General features: G+C 40.8%; 1 protein-coding gene and 1 pseudogene across 14 annotated transcripts in view; both read right to left on the reverse strand.

Moving 5' to 3' along the window:
* DGUOK (deoxyguanosine kinase) overlaps nucleotides 1-21,672 on the reverse strand; it is a 35,807-nt gene that overhangs the window by 235 nt on the left and 13,900 nt on the right. For 5 of the 13 annotated variants that reach the window (XM_082427177.1, XM_082427174.1, XM_082427183.1 and 2 more), the window contains 4 exons: nucleotides 10,834-11,021; nucleotides 7,168-7,315; nucleotides 1,142-1,257; nucleotides 444-543 (listed from right to left, as the gene is read on the reverse strand). In XM_082427177.1, the coding sequence (XP_082283303.1) occupies nucleotides 444-543; nucleotides 1,142-1,257; nucleotides 7,168-7,315; nucleotides 10,834-11,021 (552 nt within the window). Of the gene's footprint in view, nucleotides 1-4; nucleotides 544-1,141; nucleotides 1,258-1,568; nucleotides 1,746-7,167; nucleotides 7,316-10,833; nucleotides 11,022-11,624; nucleotides 11,753-21,672 lie in introns of those variants that run through there. The other 8 variants (XM_082427178.1, XM_082427176.1, XR_014254160.1 and 5 more) reach the window with 8 other exon arrangements.
* LOC309643955 (heterogeneous nuclear ribonucleoprotein A1 pseudogene) lies at nucleotides 19,735-21,597 on the reverse strand (annotated as a pseudogene). The gene has a single exon. The product of its transcript is annotated as a heterogeneous nuclear ribonucleoprotein A1 pseudogene (transcript).

Genomic DNA, 21,672 nt, shown 5'->3' on the forward strand with positions numbered 1-21,672 from the left:
GTGGGAAAGAGAAAAACCAAAAGTTAATTTCACATTTTCAGGAGACTACACAATAGTCCATCCATAATGCGTATGTAGCCAAGCCCATGAGTTTTTGTGAGGAAGAGAAAATAGGTATGGAAAGGAAATGTGACCTGCCCAGGGTCCTACAGTATCAAGTGGCAGAGCTGGATAGAATCCAGAAGTCTCATTTCCCTAGTTCTAGAATACCTTAGAGGAGGGAGTCAGCTGGAAAGCACATATTACAAGTCAAGTATTTAACAGTTATTGGCCCACAATATTAGAGAACAGGGATTATATTAGTAACTTCTACAAGGCCCCACAGGCTTTGGAGTGTGAAATGCAATTTGAGGCACAATGCACAGGGCCCATACTGAAGTCTGAAGCAATAAAAGTGCAAAAAAGGAAAACTACTAGAAAGCAGGAGTTAAGGTCTTCCCCACCCTCTTCATGAGCTCTTCTTGTTTGGTTACTTCTTCAGAAAAATCGTCATTGACATCCAACACCAGCACTGGAATGTTCAGCAGGGCCTCAGAGTGGAGCCTATAAGAAGCAAGAACATTAGGGAACAGAAAAAAGATGGCAGGTTTCACATACTCACCAGTCTTAATAATTCAGAACAGATCTAAGGTCACATACCTCCTTAAGGAAATTTCATGTAAACAGTATTTTAAAAAGAGAATTCAATAAAGTTGGCTGGGAAGATAAGGCTGAAATTCCTCTTTAGTCTTGAGACTGATACTGAAGGTCAGAGCCTCAAACATTTTAAATGGACACCATACCAAGCCTGAAGGGAGGAAAGGCTGAAACTAGGAACGTCAACTTAGTACATTGACAATTTCTCTAAAATTTTTCAGCCCTTTACCCTGAGCCAACTATGTCATCATCATCAATCACCATGGTCAGTCAGGGGATGTCAAAAAACAAAAAAGCTGGAGAAATAGAATCTAATAAAAAGTTTCTTGGAATATATAGATTATATCCAATATTAAATTTCTGATTTGGATAATGCTTGACAATTCCAACCACTTCCAGAACATTCTGAACCTGCTTAAGGGGCTGCATGTTGAACTTCCTGTATTTTAATGACCGGCTGCAGGAAGGCAGGCCTCTGTCCACTGCTGCTCTCTTCTCCACTTACGGGGTTGTTTTGCGGACAAGCCAGGCTTCATGCTGAGCATGAAGCTGCTCAAGATACGCCAACTCAATTCCTTTCTCCTCTTCCCTGGCCCTCAGGTGTAGTCTCTTCAAACAAACCTGAAAGACAATCCCAAGGATCTGCTGAGCTCTTTGGTTATTTCGGCTGTTACAAAAGCTGGGGTGCTCTCAGACCCACTTGCCATGTCTATCCTGGGCACTAGCACTACGCCTTTGCTTCTGCTGCCTTGTTTTTTTATTCAGTCACAGGTCAATAACAAACATCGTCTACCCTGGGAACCTGGAATAACCTTTTTTTCCTCCTCCCAGCCACACCCAGGAAGTCACCGAACTCTCTTTAATCTCTCTCCAGCTGGCTCTCACCTTGCCTCTCTCGCCTCTGCCCTGGTCAGGCCCTCATCATCTCTCACCTGGGCTACGAGCAAGAGCCTTCTGGCTCCCTGCCTCCTGGAAGCGGTGAAGCATGTGGAAAGAGCACAGGCCCTAAAGTCAGAAAGTCCAGGGTTAAACTCCCGTCTTCACCAGGCAGCAGCAGGGCAAGCTTTGTGGGCTTCCATTTCCTCCCCCTTCATCAATCCCACGGGTCGCTGTGAAGATTTACAGAGGGAGCCCGTCAAGTTCCTGACAAATGCTGTCCTTCCTCCTAGTTTTCCTGCTCAGTCCACCCTTCCAGAGTATTGCAATATACAGTTGTCCCTCAGTATCTGTGGTAAGGGGGGGTTGGGTTGGTTCCAGGACCCCCTTAGGATACAGATATCCAAGGCTGCTCAAGTCCCTTATGTGTATGAAATGACAGTGGGCTCTCCACATCAGTGGGGTCCGTGTCTGCAGATATGGAGGGTTGACTGTAACGGTATTACTCTCCTTGCTTAAAATACCTCACAGGGTCCTTATCGCCTTCAGCCCCGGATTCAAGGAAGTATGAGTAACATCATATTTACCAAAGGGTAAGTAATTTGAAACATCTCTTTCATATCATATCAAACACTCACTCTGGGGCACGATGCAAATTCTGCATAGGTCAAAGGTAAAGAAGTAAAAAAAGTGAGGCTTGAGACTAACTCTCCATCCTCCACTCCTTCCAGAGTGTGCATAATTTCACTCTGGTCAGAAAGTTTGAAGCACAATGGCTCAGGGAATGTCAGCTTCTCCTTTACTGGTCATACAAGGCCATTCCCGGAGTCTGGCCACCCCTCCTAACTCTCCACTTGCAACTTCCTTAGCTCCTTCCTCCTCTGGACCCACGGCTTCAGCCAGATTTGACCTCCTGCCTGCGGTACAGATCAAGCTCTTTCACATCTCAAAACTTTTGCTCTGAATGTTTGCTTTGCCTGAATTGCCTTCCTTCCTCTCTCTGCCTGGCAAACGCTTTATTATTCAATGTCATCTGTCCTGGGAAGAACAAGTAGATTAACTCACTGATTTAGGACTTCTCTCTTTCAAACATTTAAACTTTATTCCCAAATGTAAACTTTATCCCCAAACGTAGGGTACAATATCCCTAAAGGTGCAGAGTCTTTGCTGTTTCCCTCTTGTGCCATCTTTCCTCTAAGGAAAGAAAATCATATAAACACACATTTCATTTATGATCTTATGTCCAACTTTTCAAACTGATTAACACAGATCTAACATGTTAATACTTTTAGCCCTTATCCCTTTTCATCTCTTTCCCCTGAATTAAGAACTGCTCTAAACTTAGATGAAGTCCTTGTCCTAGGGATTCTATAATCTAGTTAGATAACAAGTAAAACGACATACGAAAAATAGCAAATCAAGTGCTGAACTTGGAGGTTTGGATCTTAAGTGCGGCGGTCAGATAAGGGAGGCAGCAGTTGGGCTCAGGCAGTCAGAGGCGCTTCCCGGAAGAGGCAGGGCTCTGCCTTTATCTCTGGTACCAGCTTACTCAGCACCACTCTGCGAGCCAGGCGCTACGCTAGGCCCTGGACAAACACAGACCCCCAGTGGTATTTCAGCTGTATCAGGTGACAGAGGGAGGTCTGCACAGGGTGCTCTAAGGGCACAGTGACTGGGGAAGACCCAGGAGGCAGGCCAGAGTCCGTCTGGTTCAGGGCTGAGCGCAGGGCCTGGTAGAGCAGGTGGTCAATAAGTATTTGTTGCACATACTCACTGAACGTTTTCCTTCCTGACCTAGTCTATCTCTATCGACCTTTTGCTCCTGCTTTAATCTTTTCCGTTTCTGCTTTCCTTCACTCTGAACCTCCCCTTTCTCCTTCTGTCATCCTGCCCCTACCGACATCCTCGAACTCAGCGCTGACTGCTTCGAGGCATCTCCCCTTGTTCCCCTGCCTGCCCATCACACAGCTTTACACCACTGACTTCCTGCTACCCAGTTCTCCGCCCCACTGATGACAGACGTTAGTGACTTGTTGTATACTTTCAGAAAGATTCACGCATTTCACATTCTTAACCCCACCTTTAAAAAAAAAACCCCAGGGCTTCCCTGGTGGCGCAGTGGTTGAGAATCTGCCTGCCAATGCAGGGGACACGGGTTCGAGCCCTGGTCTGGGAAGATCCCACATGCCGCGGAGCAACTGGGCCCGTGAGCCACAACTACTGAGCCTGCGTGTCTGGAGCCTGTGCTCCGCAACAAGAGAGGCCGCGATAGTGAGAGGCCCGCGCACCGCGATGAGGAGTGGCCCCCGCTTGCCGCAACTAGAAAAAGCCCTCGCACAGAAACGAAGACCAAACACAGCCATAAATAAATAAATTAATAAATAAATAAAATTAAAAAAAACCAAACAAACCCATACATATAAAAGGTCTCCTACCACACACTTAGTTCTTATTTTTCTTTACTTAACAATACGTCTTGAAGATTGTTACATGTCAGTATAGTACTTTCCAGTTCTTTTTCATGACTTCAGAGTTTATCAGTGCATGGATGGAGCATAATCTATTCAACCGGTCCCTACTGATGACTACTGGGCTGTTTACAATAACTTGCTATTGTAAACAATGTTGCCTTGCACATGAACCATTTTGCCTATGTGGGAGCATATTTATGGAGTAAATTCCAAGGAGCATGATTAATAGGTCAAAAGTATGTGCACTGCTAGTATACGCTGCCAAACTGCCTCCTTAGAGGCTGACCGATTCACATTCCTGCCAGCAAGGTAGCTTCAGGATTTCTAAATATAGCAAAGCTACCTAATTTTCCTGAGAGAAAAATATTACCAGAATTAATGAAAATGCGTATTTTTTAGAATGTGGCTTTACGGTTTCAATTATACACAGGGCAGAGCAATTCTTTTTATAAAAGCTATAATTATTCATTCATTGCTGGCAGGCAAACATTGATGCTAAAGTCTCTCCTGCTAAACTGGGCTAACATTTCCCTTTGCACTGTTAATTTGCTTAATAGAGCAAACTTTTCTTCCCTCCAGAAGCCTAGGTAAACTTCTATTTTGAGCATTTGCCATAATTGTTGCTTTACTGATATGGTTACAACAAGTTCTTTAAAGAAAAAAACCTGTGCAAACAGTGCTTTAGTCTGGTCCCTCTTTACCTCAGTCCTCATGGGGAGGACATACTGAATGTGAACAGGAAAGACAGTGCAGCTGGAAATGGCAGCTGCCCCTTCACTCCCCTGCCCGCCGCATCCCCACCCCCGGAAGAGCTGCTGTTCGGACTGCTTGAAGTCAGAGACAGCAACCGGACAGTGGCTGCTAATGGGTCTGGTCACTGTGCTTCTCAAGCCCAGCATCCAGGTGCCACTTGTTCCCAGGCCTTTGCAGCACGCTGTGTCCAGGCTGCAAACACGGCCTGGCTCTTGGAGGCACACTGGCCAGCTGCATTCTCTCTTCCTGATTCTATGGGGCACTGGCCCAGCCATTTCTCTTCTGATTTTTTACTGTTGGCTCGCTTGCTTTTTACAATTTAGGGGACAGTAGGTGGGAAGGAGCAAAAGGCCCTACTTGAGCCCATCCCTCGAGCTCTAAACGTAGCATCTGCCAGGGGACTGAGCACTGGCACAGCTTTCTATACAGAGATGTTTTCACTTCTGTTCTGCTCTCTCTTAGATATAGTTCTCTTTGGGTCTCACAGAAGAGGTCAGTGGTGACTTCAGGGGAAGGATATCGACATTCCTGGTTCCTGGCTCTAATGCCATCAAAATAGCACCAAAATCCCCATTCAATATCAAAATGAATAAGCTATTTTTTTCTACCATCAAGTTGCAGTAATCCTTCAACCCTTATTCTACCCCAGCTGAAATACTCAATTCGTCTCTCCAAAAAGATGTATCAGCCACACCATAAAAATAACAGTCACCACCCCACCACTGTCATCATCATTGTCTCTTCTCACAAAGTCATTCCAAGTACACAAAGAAGTGAGGAAGACTTTCTTCCTTCCCTTGCTGGGTCCCAGTGTCCCAGCAGGTTAGGTTAGGTTAGGTTAGGTTAGGAACCAGGAAAAGGCTAGGTCAGTACTTTCAATTCTTCTCTTAATGCTTAGCCCCTCAACCTACTTCTGCTTTCAACTATCCATCCCATGAACTCCTACTGGACACCTGTCACCTCTTCAAAATCCAACCACAATCTTCACTCAGTTCAAGTCCACAATGCTCTTACTCAACCATGAGCCCTCCTGGGGGCCAGGATTTTCCTCTCATCCTGAACCCTACACTCAGCTACTTCAAACCATCCTTTTGGCAGGGGTCTCCTTTTCCCCTAATCACTGACACCAATCCCCGCCCCTACAGTACAGTCACCCTCATAATTGGCTTCTTCTATTCCTGCTCCCAGGCAATGAAGACTACTGTGGAAGAAGCCATAAATACACAAGGCAGCTACTTTCAGCTTCATTCTTTTCACAGAAGGTTCTCAGCCCTCTGGCTTCACTGCATCTCTAGCTGAGTTTCACTTTAAACCTGAGATCCTATTTACTTCCGTGGAATCTCTTTATTTCCTCCTATGACCTAGCTTCTGCCTCACAATCTTCAGAAGCTCCTGACACAAAGAGCCCCAATACCTGGTGCCTGTCACACCCAAGGCATTCAAACTGGTCAGGCCCTTCCATCCGGTCCTCTCGTCTCTGGCTCCTGTGAGCCTGTGCAACTGGGGCTCTCCCACCCATTTTCTGATCAGTCAGTCTGCTCTCAGGCTTCCCCCTTCCACGAGACTCAGTCCTGTCTCTAAAAGCACGGCCTCTAGCTTGAAGGGAACTTTCCCTCCTAAGATAATGTGGTATATCTGGCATTTGACTGTATGTCAGATATTTGTCTAAAAAGGTGAGAACAACACATCCCTCAAAAAATACCCCCTGCCTTGACTCCCACTCCAGAAGAGCCCTTAGAGATCACTAGTGTGAGACACTGGATTTGACAGACAAGGACCCCTCTGGGGAAAGGTTTCCAGGGCCTGCCCACGGTCACTGCCTGTTGGCAGAGCCAAGGACCACTGCTGTCTCCAGAGACTCCAGTGCTCCTGCCATAACATCACCCTACTGTGGGCTGGGCTGGCTCCACGGTCCAAGTCAGAGGGTCATGGGATGCAACTTGCACAGTCCATCTTGCCTTCCCAGTGGCATCCTTAAGGTTCAAAAGGAGACTATAAATTAGGATGGTATCAGGATGAGGTGAGGAAACCCTTTTCCTCCTCCTGACATGCTATTCAGGAAACCATCAAGACCATCACAGACTCTGATGACCCAGTTAGAGGGAAGGAAAAGCTGAGGCAACTGGTTACAGGTTAGCTGATCAGAGGGTCGAACCTGCAGACCCTGGTGATAAATATAAAGCCCAATTTTCTCTATGTGGTTGCTACATCAAGAAGGACCCTTTCTACGCACAGCCATTTGCTTTAGCCCCCTGCTTCAGAAAGCCTGTGGGTGCTCACGCTAGGAAGGGAGAGTACGCACCCGCTGCTCTCCATGCTCCAGGTAATACCCACAATCGACTTTCTCCAACTGGAAAATCAGGGGCTCAGAGAACATCACCTCTTAAGTTTCATATGGCCCTAAAGTCTAAGGCTTTAAATTCTGTATTACCTGGGGAGCAGCCTGGAGGTAGATGAAGCCATGTAATCTGAGCCGGCTGGCAAACTCCTGCAGGAGAAAATAATGCCAGTCCTGATAGATATGCCATTCGATGTCACTGAGGGAACCATTTTCAAAAAGAGTCTTTGCAAAGATATACCTGGTTGGAAATGTAAGTAGGATGGGGAGAGGGGAGGAGAATGGGAAATGGAATGAAAGGCCAAAGAATGAGAGAAGCAAAAAAAAAAATTATCGATAACCAACTTGTTCCATGTCTGTCCAAACCACTTAACCTTTCTAGCGCCTCATCAATCTTTTTTTTTCTTTTTCTTTTTTAATTGAAGTATAGTTGACACTTAACCTTTCTAGTTCCTCACCCATCTTTAAGAAATCTGAATTCTTCACCTATGTCTCTCCCTCCTTGCTCAACACTAAGATGAGAATAGAATTTAGACTTTAGAGGCCGAAATCACAGCTCTCTGGATGGATTAATCCACTGGAAGAAAAGGGACACTGAAAGAGAATATCATTGGTCACTAACAATTTTCCCTGCTGGAAACCAGTCAAAACATATAGCAAATGGTGCATGTAAACTCAAACTTGCATGTAAACTCAAACTTTTAAGATTTCTTTATTATTACTGCAAGTAAACCCCCAAACAAAAAGCCAATCTAGTATAAAGCACCCACCACTTTTAATTTAAGGACTCAAGCCTTCTGAGTCTCCAGGCTACTAAGCCGTCCTTTTGTCTACTTGAGAAGTAGACCAGGAACTGTATTTAAGTGGTGTCACCTATGGAGCAGTAAATGCACTTCCTACTAACTGCAGTATTACCAAGAAAGCAGACTCTCCTCCAAAGCAAGCACATATAAGCTCTTGCTTCCTCTGCTTCTGAGCTTCTAATCCAGATACAAGAAAGCTAAATCTAAAAATCAAACTAGTTTTGCCCCTTGCTTACTTCCATAACTAAAGGAGCATCTGGTGAATAGGAAATAAGAGTTAATTAGAAACCATCATTTCATGAAGGTCAGTTCTGCTTTCAAACCTCAGGCATCTTGATACAAAACACAATTTACATCCTGAACAATGAACTCAAGTTTCTAAGGCAATGCTCAGCAACTGGCTACTTCTGGGAAAATGAAATTCAGAATCCTTATCTATGAATGGCTCAGGGAAGTATACACCGCAAGGCTGCGAGTGTTGCAATAAGAGAATGGCTTGCAGAGTCACACTCCCGAGTCCAGCCTGGCTTCAAAATTCACTAGCTGTGTCACCAGGGGCAAGACATCAAACTCTCAGCCTGCTTCTTCCTCTGTACAAAGATAACAGTTGAACCTAACTCATAGAGTTGTGAGGACTGTACATAGTACTTACAAGGTGCTTACAAGAGCGACTGGCACATAGTACTCAAGACACCTTAGCTGTCACTGTAACTACTTCATCGTTAGGCTATGAAGGCACTAATCTGGGAGCTCCAGAAGTCAACTCTTCCAGTCTGGAATGGCTTAGCTACAGCCTAGCTGAAGGCAACAAAGAAAAGAAGTGAATTTCTAATTCAGTATCTGAAAAATGTTTTCAGCTTCTTCACAGGTAACATGGAAATTAAGATCTTATAAAGAGAAAGTAAATATCTGTTAATAAGTCCTATAAAAGGGCCCTCGCCTTTTTTGAAGATGAGCACTTCTTTATTTCTCCAAAGCTGGTGGTGAAGGGGCAAGAGGGTATAGAAGGCCGTGGTGCTGAATGCTGAGGGGAGGGAACCCTGAAGCCCGAATGCAGGGGCTGCAGGGAAGAACCAGCTTAAGGACCTAGGCGTAAAGGTCTCTGCTCTAAAACCACATGCTCTTATTTTCTTTCAACTCAAACAGAAATGATTTAGATTTCTCCCTCCCTGTCATCCACTCTCCCAAACAAGCCATGTTCCTCCTTTGGAACACATATAACACACATGAGCACACGTGCAGTCTCAGAGTTCCCTGTTAGACTAAGGTCACCGTGAAGGCAGGGACTGGGTCTGCTCTGCTTACTGCTGCTGTCCAGTGCCTAAACACAGGCGGCATTCAACAAATCTGTGCTGAGCAAATGAATAAATGAATAAATGTTTAAAGGAGTGGAAGTCGCAAGATCTTGTACCTTCTAAACAAAGTATTTCTATTTCTAAGGGGTCTCTCACATGTCTATCTCACTAAAGGGCTGGAAATCAAAAGACTGATGGTTGGGACTTCCCTGGCGGTCAAGTGGTTAAGACTCGGAGCTTCCACTGCAGGGGACACGGGTTTGATCCCTGGTCAGGGAATTAAGATCCTACATGCTGTACAGCGAGGCCAAAAAAAAAAAAGATGGTGAATATGTTTCCAAGCAGGTAGTAATATGTAATTCATCTTCCTAATTCAAGAGGCATGGCTTGGGAGAGGGGAAAGGAAAATAGGTAGTAGTATATCCAACAGTTGAAAAAGAACTAAAATCTATAGCCCAACCATTTATAATTCACATATTTTGCTTTTATAAAGAGTAGGCTCTCTCCTGGGGTCCACAGAGAAGGAATGCCTAGTCTATAGGATTTGTTTTACATATCTTGAATGATTTTTAAGTAATGTTTTAAAAAAAATCACAATACATTTACAAATGTATCCTTATTTTTTTCCCTCCAGGAGGCTTTATGGGAGCACTAAGGAGCAGAGCTAGTTTTTCTAATTTGGAATTAAATGGGTAACCAATCTAGTGTCTTCAGAAGTGAATGGACAATAAAAATGCAACATTTTGCATTTTGATAACTCAAGGGGCTTAAGATAGACCATCATGCTTTAAGCCACCATTTCACACTGACAGAGGTCATTCATAGCCTTCAGATAAAAAACCCTCAGTGATGTCCAGATTAAGGCACCCTCAATTCATCTTCAAATGGCTTATACACAAGTCACAGACTGGTTTTGTGGCAGAACCAGGAATTCCAGAGCATAGATGGACTAGCTCCTTTAGAACAGATGGGCTGAATTCCCAAGCTATCTGCTAGCTTTCATTAAAAGTGACTCCCCATCTCACTCCCTCAGGTGGTCAGGACGATGCTCTTCCCCTGACCTGTAAGAGATTGGATGTCTCTTACAGACTCTGGCCAACAATAAGCCCTGCCACACAACAAAGGGTCAAAAAAGGTTAAATCCAAGACAGAAGCCAATTTTACAAATCTGCTATTTCTACTCAGAAATCCTTTCCTGAAGAATAAAAAAAAAAGGATAAATTTAGTTCTCCTATCATTTTAGGAACACATTTTAATTCCGACTGCTTTTTTCTTCCAGGTGATAACCAACCACTGATTCATTTGGTTTGCTAGAACATATGCTGCTACTTAAGTGTCTATTCTGTGCCTTCTAGCATGTAATGGTTATACTAGGTAGCTACCCGCCTGCTTCTATGCTAGAAAAGAATAAGGAAACATAATCAGTGCCAATGTAAGAAATTAAATGCATTCAGATTATGAAAAACATAATCTCCTTTCTTGACATATATGGTAACTGTGAAATTATAAGTCTGAACAAATCTGTATAGTGTTGTCTTTAAAAAGACAACTTTTTCAAGTATAATTTTCAATGACAAGAGCAGTGCAGAGTCTCAGCAAGAGGAGAAAACATGCAGCGCTAAGCACAGAGCTTGTGACTGGTGGAGGGCTCAGGGTCTTACCTGTCGCTGTATACAGACCTCTCAAAGATCTGTACTGCCTTCTTGGCCTCTAAGAGTTTCTCAGGGAAGGGCTCCAACTGTACTTTCAGGCGGCTCATAAAAGAAAATGTCTGGAATGTGTAGCACCATCGTGCTGGCTCCTGATACATCATATCCAGCAAGTTTCCGAGACTGGGGGCAGTGCAGGCCTAGAGGTAAATTATGAAAGAGGAGAATTTCCTAGAAGGCATATTTACTTCACAGTGTTTACCACCCTTCTACCCACCCCCCAACAAGTGTAATAATCAATGAGAGACACAATTACAAAAGTTTCCTTCCACTAAAAAGATATAATCACATCCCTCAGCTTAGTCAAAGCTACATAATCAAGGAAGAGATTTTCCTACCTTACTAGACAAGAATCTGACAGAGGGAGATGACATGCCACCTTCAGCATACCAAAGAACAGCAGAGGAAGAACCACCCATAGAATTAGCACAGTCGCTGATTGGTGGGTTTGTGGAGTGTGTTGGAGGAGGACTTATCAACAACCATCTGAAACTCTACCTGGAATCAGATATTTCCACTGTAACACTATGTTGCTTCTCTTTTGAGCTTCCATTTGTGGCTATTTCTTTCTAAAACTTCAACCCAGACAAGAAAGTAACTGATTATTTGAAAATCCAACCAACCAAACCGAGTTCTCTCTCTCTTATAGCAAGGCTACAGTTTGTTAAACAAACAAATGAACAAACAAAACCCTCCTCCTCGATTCTAGACACTTTATGAAAGGCATGTGAAGACCCACTTACTCAGCATGTGCAGGTGGGAACGTGTGTAAGATACTCAGGAACCCTGGATTCTTTCCTGGGCTCTGCCACTGACTCAATGCAAAAGTGAGTTTTGTGAAAAGCACTCTGATCTGCGTTCATTCAGTCACGATGAACTGAAGGCCTGTGTGGATAAGACGCTACGTGAGCTAGGTGCTGTAAGGGGTACAGAAAACAAAACTAAGATTTATCTCAATGTTCACTGTGCTATGTTATCTCATTTAATCTTCAAAACAGCATCATGAGGTAGGTACTACTGTTATGCCCATTTTCTTGAGGAGAACATCCACTCAGAAAGGTTAAGGAACTTACTTGTCCAAAGTTTCATAGTAAGTGTTGAATGGGGACTCAAACCTGGCTTCCTCTAACTTCTTCATTCTAATACTTCTCCATATAAAGGCGAGCAAGACATGGTTCCCAAACTCAAGTAGCTCATAATGCATACGGAAAGGGGGTGACAAAGATATGGAGAGCTAGACTATAAAGCAGAACATACAACAAAGGGGTGATCACGGTATGGTGGAGGGAATCTGAGAAAGTTTCTGGAAAAAAGTGGCATTAAGCTGGGAAGTAAATGATACATGGAATCTCCACAGATGGAAATGGGGATTAAGAAGAAAGTATTTCAGGTAGAGACAAAAACACACGGGGTCGGGGGAAAGGTTAGACAACCACAAGTGGTCCAGTTTGGCTAAATATCACCCCTGGATTCCAAAGAGGGGTTCTATGCTTTGGAAGGCTTCAGCAGAGTATGTGTGTAGAGCAGAGTGGATTACAAAACAACTTCCCTCCTTTCAATCCTGCAACCTACAAACACAAACCAGCCTCACAAATGGCCCCTGGCTGAGAGCTGGAGGTTGAAGCAGGAGGACAAATTTGAATCTACTCGAGTCTCTGGTGGTGTCACCAGAGACTGTAGGGAGCCCATGGTTACAGCATAGTTCTGAGACTGCAGGCAAGCCTGCTGAGTGGAGTAGGGCACTGCGATGGCAGATGCACTAGGTTGACTGGGTGGGGGATTCTACCGGCAGGCTTTGGGTTACCAAAGGGAGCCTGTTCCAGAATAAAAAACTGTACAGAGGCCTACACAATTTCTGAAGAACCTATCTCAGCTACAGAACGTATGCAAATATCCCTTCAAACATATAAACAACAGAGGGACAATCATTGGATATAAAAAGGAGTGGACCCATCCGCGTGTTCAGGACAAGCAGCCTCTCAGGAGACAGAGCTATTGCCACAAACAGGAGAAAACAAAAAAATCTCAATGGGACTCGAGACTGCCACATTGATAAGAACAGGCTATCATAAAAAAGGAACAACGGACTTCCCTGGCAGTCCAGTGGTTAAGACTCTGCGCTTCCACTGCAGGGGGCATGGGTTTGATCCCTGGTGGGGGAACTAAGATCCCACATGCAGCGTGGCATGGCCAGAAAAAGAACAAACAAACAAAACGGAGCAATATGAAAAGAACATTCTTAGAGGAGAAAAATGCAATTGCCAAAACAAAACTCCCAATGACGATAGTAACCAGCAGACTGTAAACTGCAGTAAACCTAATTAGTGAATATCATACAGAATATCAACTCAAGAAATTTTCCCTAAACTAAGAGAAAAGAAGCAGAAAATTATGAAAGAAATAAAAAGAAATACAGTTTAGGAGATCCAATATACATTGTTATATAGTGGTAGGGTATTTTTTGTTTTTTCTTTCGTTTCTCTGGAAAGGTACATCAAGATGTAATGTCACTTGTGTCCTACCTGACAGCAGTGAATACAATTTTGTATCAAACAACTTTTCAAACAAAGGCTAAAATGATGTGCAACTTCACAGTACCCATACCTCAGACAAAGCTACCTAACCAAAGCAAACGATTTTCCTTCTCACGAGATAAGAGTCCAATATAGAATGGTGAAATGCCACCCCCAGTAAAAAAAAGAGATCAGCAGAGGAAGACCACTACTCATAAGGTCTCCTTCTCATCAAATTTCACCATCACTGAGAATCACTGTCTAGTAGAAACATGACATATCTCTAGGTATTTTAGAACAGAAAGGAAGTTTAAAACCATGCTACAACTAGGAGTTATAGTCAGGGGGAACTGATCAGTTGAAAAAGAAGCCAAAATCAAAGAAAAAAATTAAAGAAAATCTCTGAAGATGTGAGACTTTCCACCAGAGAAATTCACTAAGTACCAGAAAGGATTTAATGTAGATTTACATATACAGCTTTCACACACACACACACACACACACACACACACACACACCCAGACCTATCCTAGCAAGATGTCAATAATTCATGAAAGCAAAACAAAACAAAAACCTAAGGAGGGGGGAAAACATTAGTTACTTATTAAAAAAAAAAAAAAAGATCAGAACCATATAACACTTCCCTACAACAGAAACTAAAGACATTTTAAGACAAGCAATCACTCAGAAATTATACCAACCACATTCTGAAAAAAAAAAAATCCTCTAAAATATATTTCAACCAATTGAAAAATGAATCAAAATAAAGAATTAAGAAATGGGAAGAAGTAATAAGAAGACAGTGGTCAGTGAATGACCAGTAGAACAGTTAAGTATAAAGTAATTATTATTAATGTGGTTAAGAAGTTTACTGCCAATTTCTATAGTTAAAGAGAAATTTCAGGGAATTTCCTGGTGGTCCAGTGGTTAGGACTTGGTACTTTCACTGCTGGGACCCAGGTTCAATCCCTGGTCGGGAAACTAAGATCCCACAAGCGTTGTGGTGTGGCCAGAAAAAAAAAAAAAAAAAGAGAGAGAGAGAGAGAGAGAGAAATTTCACTACGTAAAAACATTCTGGATCTATAAAATTATAGATTTCTATACCTGGGGGATGGAGTCTGGAGAAGAAAGTAACAAAAAAAGTAGTAAAATTTATTTTTTTCTTTCATAGAGACCCCATTAACATTGATAAATAGGTTTAAACATTTATATATATATATTTTATTGAAGTATAGTTGTTTTACAATATTATATTAGTTTCAGGTGTACAGCATAGTGATTCTGTATTTTTGCAGATTATACTCCATTATAGTTTATTACAAGATAATGGCTATAATTCTCTGTGCTGTACAGTATACCCTTGTTGCCTCATCTATATTATACATGGTAGTTTATACCTGTTAATCCTATATCCCTAATTTGTTCCTCCCCCTTCCCTCTCTCCTTTGGTAACCACAAGTTTGTTTTCTATATCTGTGAGTCTTAAACATGTATATTTTTAATTTAAACGTTTCCATTAGTAGAGTAAAAATAGTAAAATTTCCATATGAATGAAGGGGAGAAAAATGAAAGAAATATTCAAATACAGCAAAAAGGAAAAAAAGGAGATGAAAGCACAAAATAAGGTGGCAGGAATAAATTAAACATAATCATGATAAAAGAGAAAAATTCCCAGGAAAGGCAAACCCTAAGATTGGGTAAAAGCTAAAAATCCTGTTCATAAGTTAAACGCCTAGAACAAGATGACATACATTAGCTGAAAGTAGAGGGGCGGCAAAATCCACCAGGTAGATGCAAATAAAACAAACGCAGATGAGGCAAAGCTGTATTAAGAAAAAAAAAGCACTGGGACTTCCCTGGTGGTCCAGTGGTTAAGACTCCACGTTCCCAATGCAGGGGGCCCGGGTTCGATCCCTGGTCATGGAACTAGATTCCGCATGCCGCCAACAAGAGCCCGCATGCCAAATAAATTAATTAAATTAAATTTTTAAAAATGCATTAAATGCTACAGGACTACTAAAGCAATAAAGACTCCACACAAAAGTCATGAACCTTTTTACATGGAATAATAAAGCACTGAAATACAAAAATATAAAGTCAATTAAAAATACAAGGAGAAATAGACAAAACACAATAAAAGCACAAAACTTTAGTACACTTCTCTCAGAATTTAATAAAAACAGTAGACTCTCAAAATAAGAACTTGGAGGATAAGACTCTTAATCATTATTTTTTTTCACATATCTGAAACTGGGATACATCTTATAATGCTTACTAAACATAACAGACATTTTAATTATTCCTTAGAAGTGTCACTAAATTGATAATGTCTTATAATCAATGACATCTTGGAATTTATAAAATATGTCACATCAAACTACATACACCTTACAGATAATACATATTCTTCTTAAAAGTCCATGGCACACTTATCAAAATTGATCATACATAGTCAATGAAGAAAATCTCAGTAAGTTTCCTCAATGAGAAACTGTATAAGCCACATTGATCATAACAAAATAAACTTAGAATTAACAAAATAATAAACATACAAAATCTACTCAGAATACATAAAACACTAAAAATAAATCTTAGGCAAAAAATAAATTAAAACTACAATTACAAACTCTTTAGAAATTTCAGCTGAATTCTCATATGTCGAAATCTAGAAGACAGGGCCAAAGCTTATCCCATGAAAAAAATTTCCTGTTGCAAATGCTTTTGTTATTAAGGCAGAAAAAAGGGAAAAATACACAAATTAAACATTCACACTAAAGAGCTTTAAAAATGCAAAGAAATTCTGAGAAATAAATAAATTTAAAAGCAAAAATCAATGAATTAGAATGCAAGCCCCAATAGAATTAAAAATTAAAATCCATTAATTGGGTCTTTTAAAAAAGGACAAATAAACAGACAATCATCTATCAAACCTATTCCTCCCAAAATATTCACACAGATAAGCAACATCGGACAAAAGACACAAAAACTCTTGATACAGAAGAATTTAAAGTATAAAAGAATACAAGTACTAATTTTACATTATTAAATTTGAAAATCTCAATAAAAGGGCAATTTTCTAGAAAACAAAATTATCAAAACTGATTAAAAACCCTGAATAATAACTGAGGAAGAAACAGTTGTCTAATAACTATTCCCCCCAAACAGCACTGAATCCATGTAATTTTAAAACTGATTTCTATCATACCTTCAAGGAATAGATAATTTCTATGCTAAAAATGATACAAAGCTTCCAATTCATTTTCATAACCCTGATGGTAAAACCTGTCAAAAACTGTACACATAAATAGAATACCAATTAAATTTAATAATACATGCAAAATTCCAAACATATTAGCAAATTACTGCAACAGTACACCATGACCAAAAGGGTTTATTCTAGGAATGTGAGGATGACATCATTATCCAATCTATGACTAAAACTAAGAGATTAAAAAGGAAGAAAGAAAGAAAGAAAAATCCCATGGTTATCTCACTAGATGCTAAAAAAGGCTTTTGATGAAAACTCAACATCTGTTACTGATAAAAACAGTTAATATCCTAGTAATAGAAGTACCTCCTCCACATAGTCTATTGAAATGAATGACAAGCACAGAACTTAACAATGATACATTAGAGGTACTTTCACTAAAGACAGAAAAGATAAAAGTGACTACCATCACTCCTATTATTCAATATTGTTCTGGAACTTCTATCCAACAAAAGAAAACAGAAATGAGGTTTGGATACTGGAAAACTCTTACAAATGATTTGTATTTAGAGAAAACTATTATTTTCTAAAACCTCAAGCAAATAAAGCAAAAAAAAAAATTAATGTGAGAATTAAGTCACACAAGACATAACAACAACCAACTGCTTTTCTTTCAAACAGCAATAACCAGTTTGAAAAAGATGATGGGAAAAGAGATCCCAGTCACAATAACAACAAAATATATAACCACTCAGGAATAAACTAAACAAGACTATTACTGGGAATTCAGATAACAACTTGGGGAAAATCAGACTCCTGTAACTTTTAAAGTCACACAAAGAATAAAATCTTAAAAGCAAGAGAAAGAAAAACAAGTGCCTGTTTTTATAATCTTGGGCTGTAAGAGGTCTTTTTAAACTTTCACATCAAAGGCAGTAACTATGAAGAAAACAATAGATTTGACCACATAAAAACTTAAAAGTATTATATTGCAAAACACATCATACAGAAAAGGAAAGGAAAAATGACAAACTGGGGAGAGTATCGACAATATATGACAGAGTTAAGATATTTTTTTTAACATCTTTACTGGAGGATAATTGCTTTACAATGGTGTGTTAGTTTCTGCTATATAACAAAGTTATACATATACATATATCACCATATCTCTTCCCTCTTGCGTCTCCCTCCCTCCCTATCCCACCCCTCTAGGTGGTCACAAAGCACCGAGCTGATCTCCCTGTGTTATGCGGCTGCTTCCCACTAGCTATCTATTTTACATTTGGTAGTGTATATATGTCCATGCCACTCTCTCACTTTGTCCCAGCTTACCCTTCCCCCTCCCCATATCCTCAAGTCCATTCTCTAGTAAGTCTGCGTCTTTATTCCCGTCTTGCTCCTAGGTTCTTCATGACCTTCTTTTTTTTTTCCTTAGATTCCATATATATGTGTTAGCATATGGTATTTGTTTTTCTCTTTCTGACTTACTTCACTCTGTATGACAGACCCTAGGTCCATCCACCTCACTACAAATAACTCAATTTCGTTTCTTTTTATGGCTGAGTAAAAACTGTATATGTATATATGTGCCACATCTTCTTTATCCATTCATCTGTTGATGGACATTTAGGTTGCTTCCACGTCCTGGCTATTGTAAATAGAGCTGCAACGAACATCGTGGTATGTGACTCTTTTTGAATTATGGTTTTCTCAGGGTATATGCCCAGTAGTGGGACTGCTGGGTCGTATGGTAGTTCTATTTTTAGTTTTTTAAGGAACCTCCAGACTGTTCTCCATAGTGGCTGTATCAATTTACATTCCCACCAACAGTGCAAGAGGGTTCCCTTTTCTCTACACCCTCTCCAGCATTTATTGTTTGTAGATTTTTTGATGATGGCCATTCTGACCTGTGTGAGATGATATCTCATTGTAGTTTTGATTTGCATTTCTCTAATGATTAATGATGTTGAGCATTCTTTCATGTGTTTGTTGGCAATCTGTATACCTTCTTTGGAGAAATGTCTATTTAGGTCTTCTGCCCATTTTTGGATTGGGTTGTTTGTTTTTTTGATATTGAGCTGCACAAGCTGCTTGTAAATTTTGTAGATTAATCTTTTGTCAGTTGCTTCATTTGCAAATATTTTCTCCCATTCTGAGGGTTGTCTTTTCGTCTTGTTTATGGTTTCCTTTGCTGTGCAAAAGCTTTTAACTTTCATTAGGTCCCATTTGTTTATTTTTGTTTTTATTTCCATTTCTCTAGGAGGTGGGTCAAAAGGGATCTTGCTGTGATTTATGTCATAGAGTGTTCTGCCTATGTTTTCCTCTAAGAGTTTGATAGTGTGTGGCCTTACATTTAGGTCTTTAATCCATTTTGAGTTTATTTTTGTGTATGGTGTTAGGGAGTGTTCTAATTTCATTCTTTTACATGTAGCTCTTTTGTCTCCTTACGTAGGTTTATTCCTAGATATCTTATTCTTCTTGTTGCAATGGTAAATGGGAGTGTTTTCTTAATTTCACTTTCAGATTTTTCATCATTGGTGTATAGGAATGCAAGAGATTTCTGTGCATTAATTTTATATCCTGCTACTTTACCAAATTCATTGATTAGGTCTAGTAGTTTTCTGGTAGCATCTTTAGGATTCTCTATGTATAGTATCATGTCTCCTGAAAACAATGACAGCTTTACTTCTTCTTTTCCTATTTGGATTCCTTTTATTTCTTTTTCTTCCCTGATTGCTGTGGCTAAAACTTCCAAAACTATTTTGAATAATAGTGGTGAGAGTGGGCAACCTCGTCTTGTTCCTGATGTTAGTGGAAATGGTTTCAGTTCTTCACCATTGAGGATGATGTTGGCTGTGGGTTTGTCATATATGGCCTTTATTATGTTGAGGTAAGTTCCCTCTATGCCTACTTTCTGGAGGGTTTTTATCATAAATGGGTGTTGAATTTTGTCAAAAGCTTTCTCTGCATCTATTGAGATGATCATATGGTTTTTCTCCTTCAATTTGTTAATATGGTGTATCACATTGATTGATTTGCATATATTGAAGAATCCTTGCATTCCTGGGGTAAACCCCACTTGATCATTGTGTATGATCTTTTTAATGTGCTGTTGGATTCTGTTTGCTAGTATTTTGTTGAGGATTTTTGCATCTATGTTCATCAGTGATATTGGCCTGTAGTTTTCTTTCTTTGTGACATCTTTTTCTGGTTTTGGTATCAGGGTGATGGTGGCCTTGTAGAATGAGTTTGGAAGTGTTCCTCCCTCTGCTATATTTTGGAAGAGTTTGAGAAGGATAGGTGTTAGCTCTTCTCTAAATGTTTTTTTCTTTTTTTTTTAAAAAAAGACATTTATTCAGCGTCATGATCAGACTATTACATTTAGCAATCAACAGCATGGGTGCAAAAAAAAAAAATCTACATTAAAACCCTTTGTTGGAATGCTTTACACTTTCCACAGAACAGAAACTAAAATAACCTGTTATACAATTAGTCACAAATACAGTCCTCAAGTTTTTTTGCCCATACACATGAGTATTGTCTAAAACATGTCTTCTTTGTAGCAGCTAGGCCCTGCCACCACTGTGCTTGGCTGAGTTCACAAATCTGTTGTAACCTGTAGCTTCCCTGTCACTTCTCTGGCTCTCCCCTCCTGCTAAGCTTTGTTTCCTGGCAGTAAGCAAAACCTTCTGCCACTGCCACAGCTACTGCTGCTGCTGGAACCACCATAGCCACCTTGGTTTCAGGGTTTGGCAAAGTATTGGCCTCCACCACCATAGGGGCCAGAACTTCTGCCTCCAAAGTTTCCTCCTTTCATGGGTCCAAAATTTGAAGATTGATTGTTGTAACTGCCAAAATCACTGTAGCTTCCACCACCTCCAAAATTGCTTCCATCATTACCAAATCCATTATAGCCATCACCACTGCCACCATATCCACCACCACCACGGCTGCCACCAAAGCCACCTCGACCACTGACGTTTCCTCCACGACCAAAGTTGTCATTCCCACCAAAACCACCTCCACGACCACCACCAAAGTTTCCAGAACCACTTCAACCTCTTTGGCTGGATGAGGCACTAGCCATCTCTTGCTTAGATAGGGCTTTCCTTACTTCATAGTTGTGGCCATTCACAGTGTGGTATTTCTGAATGACAATCTTGTCTACAGAGTCATGGTCATCAAAGGTTACAAAAGCAAAGCCTCTCTTTTTGCCACTGCCTCGATCAGTCATGATTTCAATCACTTCAATTTTCCCATACTGTTCAAAATAATCTCTTAGATGATGTTCTTCAGTGTCTTCTTTAATGCCACCAACAAAAATCTTTTTCACGGTTAAGTGGGCACCAGGTCTTTGAGAATCTTCTCTTGAGACGGCCCTCTTTGCTTCCACAACTCTTCCATCCACCTTGTGTGGCCTTGCATTCATGGCCGCATCCACCTCCTCCACAGTGGCATATGCGACAAACCCGAAGGCTGTGGAGCGTTTGGTGTTTGGATCCCTCATTACCACACAATCTGTGAGCATTCCCCACTGCTCAAAATGGCTCCTCAGACTCTCATCGGTTGTTTCAAAGCTCAAACCTCTGATGAAGAGCTTCTGCAGCTGTTCGGGCTCTTTGGGTGACTCTGACTTAGACATGACGGCAGTGGAGTCGGGGGGAGACGTCAACGATGCTTACTCGGCGGCGTCCACGGGCAGAAAGCTCTCTAAATGTTTGATAGAATTCGTCTGTGAAGCCATCTGGTCCTGGGCTTTTGTTTGTTGGAAGATTTTTAATCACAGTTTCAATTTCAGTGCTTGTGATTGGTCTGTTCATATTTTCTATTTCTTCCTGGTTCAGTCTCGGAAGGTTGTGCATTTCTAAGAATTTGTCCATTTCTTCCAGGTTGTCCATTTTATTGGCATATAGTTGCTTGTAGTAATCTCTCATGATCCTTTGTATTTCTGCAGTGTCAGTTGTTACTCCTCCTTTTTCCTTTCTAACTCTATTGATTTGAGTCTTTTCCCTTTTTTTCTTGATGAGTCTGGCTAATGATTTATCAATTTTGTTTACCTTCTCAAAGAAC

Source organism: Balaenoptera physalus, assembly GCF_965194825.1.
Source record: "Balaenoptera physalus genome assembly, chromosome: 15".
NCBI lineage: Eukaryota > Metazoa > Chordata > Mammalia > Artiodactyla > Balaenopteridae > Balaenoptera > Balaenoptera physalus.